This window comes from Nerophis ophidion, linkage group LG19, assembly GCF_033978795.1.
Source record: "Nerophis ophidion isolate RoL-2023_Sa linkage group LG19, RoL_Noph_v1.0, whole genome shotgun sequence".
Classification (NCBI taxonomy): domain Eukaryota; kingdom Metazoa; phylum Chordata; class Actinopteri; order Syngnathiformes; family Syngnathidae; genus Nerophis; species Nerophis ophidion.
In genome coordinates this window covers 7,894,932-7,903,383 of record NC_084629.1, presented here as the reverse complement: position 1 = coordinate 7,903,383, position 8,452 = coordinate 7,894,932, and the positions used below count along the sequence as shown (strand labels likewise).

The 8,452-nt window shown below is 39.3% G+C and overlaps 1 protein-coding gene across 1 annotated transcript in view; it reads left to right on the top strand.

The window, feature by feature from the left end:
• The first annotated feature begins 223 nt into the window (after positions 1 to 223).
• The window catches only part of LOC133537826 (endothelin receptor type B-like), a 44,834-nt gene continuing 36,605 nt past the window's right edge, over positions 224 to 8,452 (top strand). Inside the window, exons 1-2 of the mRNA XM_061878900.1 lie at positions 224 to 487; positions 623 to 735. Of these exons, the coding sequence (XP_061734884.1) occupies positions 224 to 487; positions 623 to 735 (377 nt within the window). The remainder of the gene's footprint in view (positions 488 to 622; positions 736 to 8,452) is intronic.

The window sequence follows — 8,452 nt, the reverse complement described above, 5'->3', positions numbered from 1 at the left end:
ACTGCGGCAGGCAACTTTGATTCAAGCGGTGGTTAAAAAAAGGTAAAATGCAACAATGAAATTAGAAATGCTTTAATAAGCCTGTCTGTAATAGTTGTTCTGATGCTCTGCTAATTACTTTCTTTTCCTATCCAGCGGTGCCAGCAAGCATCTCAAGGCCGGTTTTTTGTTTTTTTTGGACTGAGAAAAAAAGTTCTCATCAGCGTTTCGAAACTCTCCCGGGATGGCGTCCCCCGTTCAGGTGGCCCCCCACAATAGCTCGCTTCCTATGTGTCCCCGCTCGACCCGCCTCGGCGAGGCCTTCAAATATGTCACCGCCGCGGTTTTCCTCGTGGTTTTCGTGCTGGGGACGGCGGGCAATTGGATGCTGCTGAGAGTAATTCACAAGAAGACACGCCCGAGGAGCGGGGCGAGCATCCTGATCGCAAGTCTGGCTTTGGGAGATCTGGTCCACGTGGTGATAGACATCCCGGTCAGCGCCTACAGGGTGAGTTGTCGCCCCGTGCACAGGCAATTACAAGGCCGACATAATGCGGGGCCTTATCGACTTTCTACCATCCCAGCCTATCTTGAAATGTTAATTGTCATGTTTTTTTTTTTTTTCCCCTCCCTTTATGTTTAGCTCGTGGTAGGAGGTTGGCCTTTTGGCTTGGCGTTGTGCAAGATGGTGCCTTTCATCCAGAAAACGTCTGTTGGTATTTCAGTGTTCAGTCTTTGTGCTCTCAGTGTTGACAGGTAAGCACATTTCTGCCACCATTATAATACATATGTTTATATTGTATATTTACTTATTAATGTCTTATTCTGCATGGGCTTATTATACAACCAGTAAGCCATTAACGAAGAGTGTTCCCTCAATTACCTCATAATAACCATAACCTTAACCCTTATAACCCCGTTTCCATATGAGTTGAGAAATTGTGTTGGATGCAAATATGAACGGAATACAATGAATTGCAAATCATTTTCAACCCATATTCAGTTGGATTTGCTACAAATCAATCAATCAATCCATTTTTACTTATATAGCCCTAAATCACTAGTGTCTCAAAGGGCTGCACAAACCACTACGACATCCTCGGTAGGCCCACATAAGGGCAAGGAAAACCCACACCCAGTGGGACGTCGGTGACAATGATGACTATGAGAACCTTGGAGAGGAGGAAAGCAATGGATGTCGAGCGGGTCTAACATGATACTGTGAAAGTTCAATCCATAATGGATCCAACACAGTCGCGAGAGTCCAGTCTAAAGCGGATCCAACACAGCAGCGAGAGTCCCGTTCACAGCGGAGCCAGCAGGAAACCATCCCAAGCGGAGGCGGATCAGCAGCGCCGATACACAGGCAAGCAGTACATGGCCACCGGACCGGATCGGACCGGACCCCCTCCACAAGGGAAAGTAGGACATAGAAGAAAAAGAAAAGAAACGGCAGATCAACTGGTCTAAAAAGGGAGTCTATTTAAAGGCTAGAGTATACAAATGAGTTTTAAGGTGAGACTTAAATGCTTCTACTGAGGTGGCATCTCGAACTGTTACCGGGAGGGCATTCCAGAGTACTGGAGCCCGAACGGAAAACGCTCTATAGCCCGCAGACTTTTTTTGGGCTTTGGGAATCACTAACAAGCCGGAGTCCTTTGAACGCAGATTTCTTGCCGGGACATATGGTACAATACAATCGGCAAGATAGGATGGAGCTAGACCGTGTAGTATTTTATACGTAAGTAGTAAAACCTTAAAGTCACATCTTAAGTGCACAGGAAGCCAGTGCAGGTGAGCCAGTACAGGTATATATGTATGTATATATGTATATAAAAGTATATACAGTACAGGCGTAATGTGATCAAACTTTCTTGTTCTTGTCAAAAGTCTAGCAGCCGCATTTTGTAGCAACTGTAATCTTTTAATGCTAGACATGGGGAGACCCGAAAATAATAGGTTACAGTAATCAAGGCGAGACGTAACAAACGCATGGATAATGATCTCAGCGTCTTTAGGGGACAGAATGGAGCGAATTTTAGCGATATTACGGAGACAAAGACAACATATTTGATGTTCAAACTCATAAACATTTTTTTTTTGCAAATAACCATTAACTTTAGAATTTGATGCCAGCAAAACGTGACAAAAAAGTTGGGAAAAGTGGCAATAAATACTGATAAAGTTGAGGAATGCTCATCAAACGCTTATTTGGAACATCCCACAGGTGTGCAGGCTAATTGGGAACAGGTGGGTGCCATGATTGGGTATGAAAAAAGCTTCCCATGAAATGCTCAGTCTTTCACAAGAAAGGATGGGGCGAGGTACACCCCTTTGTCTTCAACTGCGTGAGCAAATAGTCAAACAGTTTAAGAACAACGTTTCTCAAAGTGTAATTGCAAGACATTTCGGGATTTCAACATCTGCAGTCCATAACACCATCAAAAGGTTCAGAGAATCTGGAGAAATCACTCCACGTAAGCGGCATGGCCGGAAATCAACATTGAATGACCTTGACCTTCGTTCCCTTAAAAATCGACATCAATTTCTAAAGGATATCACCACATGGGCTCAGTAACACTTCAGAAAAACACTGTCACTAAATACAGTTTGTCACTACATCTGTAAGTGCAAGTTAAAGCTCTACTATGCAAAGCGAACGCCATTTATCAACAACATCCAGAAACGCCGCCGGGTTCTCTGGGCCCGAGATCATCTAAGATGGACTGATGCAAAGTGGAAAAGTGTTCTGTGGTCTGACGAGTCCACATTTCAAATTGTTTTTGGAAATATTCGACATTGTGTCATCCGGACAAAAGGGGAAGCGGACTATCCAGACTGTTATCGAGGCAAAGTTCAAAAGCCAGCTTCTGTGATGGTGTGGGGGTGCTTTAGTGCCCAAGGCATGGGTCACTTACACATCTGTGAAGGCACAATTAATGATGAAAGGTACATACAGGTTTTGGAACAACATATGTTGCCATCCAAGCGCTGTCTTTTTCATGGACGCCCCTGCTTATTTCAGCAAGACAATGCCAAGTCACATTCAGCACGTGTTACAACAGCGTGGCTTTGTAAAAAAAGAGTGCGGGTACTTTCCTGGCCCACCTGCAGTCCAGACTTGTCTCCCTTCGAAAATGTGTGGCGCATTATGAAGCGTAAAATAGACAGTGGAAACCCCGGACTTTTAAACGATTAAAGCTCGACATAAAAAAGAATGGAAAAAAATTCCACTTTCAAAGCTTCAACAATTAGTTTCCTCAGTTCCTAAACGTTTATTGAGTGTTGTTAAAAGAAAAGGTGATGTAACATAGCGGTGAACATGCCCTTTCCCAACTACTTTGGCTCATGTTGCAGCCATGAAATTCCAAGTTAATTATTATTTGCAAAAAAATAAAAAATAAAGTTTATGAGTTTGAACATCAAATGTCTTGTCTTTGTAGTGCATTCAACTGAATATGGGTTTAAAAGGATTTGCAAATCATTGTGTTGCGTTTATATTTACATCTAACACAATTTCCCATCTTATATGGAAAAAAGGTTTGTATGTTCCCCTAGTGTACAAATAACTCTAAATTAAATATTTGTTACTTTAATAAGCAACAAATTAATGGTGAATATGTTCCCCATACTAAAGTGTTACCATATTTTTAAATTGTATAGTTACTATCCACTAAACAGGAATCACAACTAGTGTAAGGAAAATTACTTTAAAAAAGTAATTTATAAGAGTGACTCATAACATTCTCAAAAAAGTGAATATCTATTTGAATTATTGTTTAATAGATAGAAAGTAATTAATACGTTACTTTGATAACACTTTAGTACGAAGAACTTATATTCACCATTAATTAGTTGCTTTTTAACATGCAAAATAATAACATATTGGCTCTTAGTCATTATTAAGTACTTATTAATACGTTATTCCGCATGGCCTTATTATACAATCAGTAAGCAATTAATTAATAGTCTTCCCTCAATAACCTCAGAATTATTGCTTATTAGTAACCCTAACCCTTATATGTTCCCGTAGTGTCCAAATAACTCTAAATTAAGTCTTTGATACTTTAATAAGCAACTCATTAATGGTGAATATGTTCCCCATACTAAAGTGTTACCATATTTTTAGTGTTAGGAAAATTACTTAAAAGAAGTAATTTATTAGAGTTACTCATAACTTTCTCAAAAAAATAATTACTATTTCATTTATTCTTTAATAGATAGAAAGTAAGTAATACGTTACTTTTTTTTTAAGCTTTCATATATTTGGTGTATGCAGTTGGGATGTTTCATGAGAGAAGAGTGCTTGAGTGTGCACCTGTAAAAGGCAAGTGTCAAGTGCATGTACATGTAATGTCACCCACATTGGCGGTCCTCTCCGAGGTTTGTCATAGTTATTCACATTGACAACCCACTGGGTTGTGAGTTTTTCCTTGCCCTTATGTGGGGTCTGAACCGAGGATGTCGTTGTGGCTTGTGCAGCCCTTTGAGACACTTGTGTTTTAGCGCTATATAAATAAACATTGATTGAGTGATTGATTGAAGTGTGACATAAGCGAGGGCGCGCTTATTGGATATTGTAGCCCAGCATTGGTAGTCTGCGGACTGGAAGGGGGTTGTTGACTGTAGCACCTGTGGAATATTTTCATAGATAGTTAACAATGCGATTGAATGTGCGTCAATGGCTGTGTTTCTCCTTGTCCACAAACGGTTAGTTGTATAATTATTATGCAAAGGCTTCAGGATGCGCCGTTTTGTGGGCGGTCTTATTTACGTGGCTCACCTTCGGCAGAGTCTTTTCTCCGTCATCTTTGTTGTAGTGGTGTAGCGTGCAAGGACGGGAGTGGAAGAAGTGTCAAACTCTTTTAATGACATTCAGTCTTTACTTAAATCAAAAACGAAATTTACTTAAATCAATAATCATCCGTAGCTTACTAGTGCAATAGAAACCCTGTGTCCAACCGTAACACTCTAATAACTAAAGTTCCTTGAGTAAATAATGTAAACTCACTACACTGGTATGTTGTAGCACTTTCATGGCGAGTTTACTTACAGATAAAAGTAAGAACTTTACACAACTTTATAAAAAGAAGATAGAGAAAAAGAAGAAGCCTAATGTCTACAGTGTCACCACAGACTACAAAGGCGGAAGTGCGCAATTTTTCAGGACATATGCAGATCCCAAATTCAGATCAGCAGGTACCAGAAAGTAAGAAAGGTTTCTTTTGCATAACATTGGGAAACAAAACACCAGATGATATGTCTTACTTTATATACACACCATAATAATACTCGTATGTTGAAGCACAGTACAATCCATCAAGTTGTGCGGCTTCATTGCTTACCAAAGTTGTACTAAAACATTTTGATGGATTTTCGAGCGCCGGGTGTAATGTTTTATAGTTTCAATGGAACATATACAATGTTGGTGTTGTTTACTTGAGTCATATTGCAACCTACCCATATCTCGTATGTGTGACTGCCATCTACTGGTGAGAATTATCATTTTACTATATACCAAATAAAATAGCTTTTAGGTCGTTGAGCAAAATCAGAATTATTTCTTACATTAGGTGCGCCGGGTTTTAAGGCGTACTGTCGAATTTTGAGAGAAAAAAATAAAAAATTTAAGTGCGCCTTGTAGTCCGGAAATTACGGTAATGTATGTCGAAGTACTTGGATACCAAGTCAATACCAACATGCAATATATACATAAATATATAAACGCCGTTTCCATATGAGTTGGGAAATTGTGTTAGATGTAAATATAAATGGAATACAATTATTTGCAAATCATTTTTCAACACATATTCAATTGAATGCACTACAAAGACAAGATTTTTAACGTTAAACTCATAAAGTTTTTTTTTTTTGCAAATAATAATTAACTTAGAATTTCATGGCTGCAACACGTGCCGAAGTAGTTGGGAAAGGGCATGTTCACCACTGTGTTGCATCACCTTTTATTTTTAACAACACTCAATAAACGTTTGGTTACTGAGGAAACTAATTGTTGAAGCTTTGAAAGTGGAATTCTTTACCATTCTTGCTTGATGTACAGCTTAAGTTGTTCAACAGTCTGGGGTCCTGTTGTCGTATTTTACGCTTCAGAATGCACCACACATTTTCGATGGGAGACATGTCTGGACTGCAGGCGGGCCAAGAAAGTACCTGCACTCTTTTACTTCAAAGCCACGCTGTTGTAACATGTGGTTTGGCATTGTTTTGCTGAAATAAGCAGGGGCGTCCATGATAACGTTGCCTATGCAGATAACATATGTTGCTCTAAAACCTGTATGGACCATTCAGCATTAATGGTGCCTTCACAGATATGTAAGTTACCCATGCCTTGGGCACTAATACACCCCCATACCATCACAGATGCTGGCTTTTGAACTTTGCGCCTATAACAATCCGGATGGTTATTTTCCTCGTTGTTCCGGAGGACACCACGTCCACAGTTTCCAAATATAATTTGAAATGTGGACTCGTCAGACCACAGAACACTTTTCCACTTTGCATCAGACCATCTTAGATGAGCTCGGGCCCAGCGAAGCCGGCGGCGTTCCTGGGTGTCGTTGATTAATAGTTTTCGCTTTGCATTGTAGAGTTTTAACTTGCACTTACAGACGTAGCGACAAACTGTAGTTACTGACAGTGGTTTTCTGAAGTGTTCCTGAGCCCACGTGGTGATATCCTTTACACACTGATGTCGGTTTTTGATGCAGTACCGCCTGAGGGATCAAAGGTCCGTAATATCATTGCTTACGTGCAGTGATTTCTCCAGATCCTCTTAACCTTTTGATGATTTTACGAACCGTAGATGGTAACATCCCTAAGTTCCTTGCAATAGCTCGTTGGGAAATTTCGTTCTAAAACTGTTTGACAATTTGCCTACAAAGTGGTGACCCTCGCCCCATCCTTGTTTGTGAATTACTTAGCATTTCATAGAAGCTGCTTTTATACCCAATCATGGCACCCACCTGTTCCCAATTAGCCTGCACACCTGTGGGATGTTCCAAATAAGTGTCTGATGAGCATTCCTCAACTTTATCAGTATTTATTGCCACCTTTCCCAACTTCTTTGTCACGTGTTGCTGGCATCAAATTCTAAAGTTAATGATTATTTGCAAAAAAAAAAAAAAATTATGAGTTTGAACATCAAATATGTTGTCTTTGTAGCATATTCAACTGAATCTGGGTTGAAAATGATTTGCAAATAAATCATTGTATTCCGTTTATATTTACATCTAACACAATTTCCCAACTCATATGGAAACAGGGTTTGTAGCTTTTTTCAGTTTCGTTAGTACCGAATGCTGTTCAACATCTTTTTTCTCTGCGAAGCGTGGCAATTCTTGGTATGTGTCGAATAAGAAAGTGTTACAGCTATTCTTTTGTTTAGTTTCTGGGTCTTTTTCTTGCGTTTTTGGCTTCACTTCCTGTTTTACGCTCTTATTCTGGTTCCGCTTCCTGTTTTTGTTTGTATTCTGTTTGCAACAGGTTTACTCTCTTTCTGCTTCCCTCCTCACCTGTGGCTTGTTTGCCTTGATTGTCTCACCTGGTGTTGGAGGGCTATTGGAGCCAGTCTCCCCTCTTTTGTTGGTTGAGGGATCATTCCAAATGTTTGGTGTTGAGAGGAACTTTCAAGGTTTGTGGCATGTTTCGCTTCTTTTTAGCTCTCTTTACTTATTTTTCTTGCACAGTTTCCATGTGCTTGCTCTGTGCATATTCCTGTGGTACTCTACCTTGAATTTTAGAACTTTTGGCATTAATGGATTATTATTATTATTATTATTATTATTGTATATATATATATAGCAAATAAAAACACTTTTTGGTTGCAGTAATTTATGACATTTGTTGAATGACACGGGAAAGTACAGTTCTCTCCTTTTTTGTCTAAAAGCACTTTTTTAAATTAAAGAATAAGGAGAAAAATAATATGGTAACAAAGTAATAGATGTAGGAGGACACAACTATAATTAAACTAATACTGAAGGTTTAGTTAGTTTATTAAGGATCCCCGTTAGTCTACAACGCAGTGGAGACTATTCTTCCTGGGATCCAGGTCAAAAAACATCACACAATCACAAAACAAAAGATTAAAATGCAGCACAACATGATCAGATAATAAAATGTCATAATACAGTGTGAATGTTGTCTGTCTATCTGTGTTGGCCCTGCGATGAGGTGGTGACTTGTCCAGGGTGTACCCCGCCTTCCGCCCGATTGTAGCTGAGATAGGCGCCAGCGCCCCCAAAAGGGAATAAGCGGTAGTAAATGGATGGATGGATGGAATACAAAAATAGAAACAACAAAGAACCACAGAAATAATAATTACTTATGTTACATAAAAGTGTTCATACCAAAGATAAAAATAACAATATAAAAATAGATATATATTTTCGCGAAATCAAAACAAAGAACCAATGGCCTAAAATATACACATTACTGTACCAAAGACAAACAA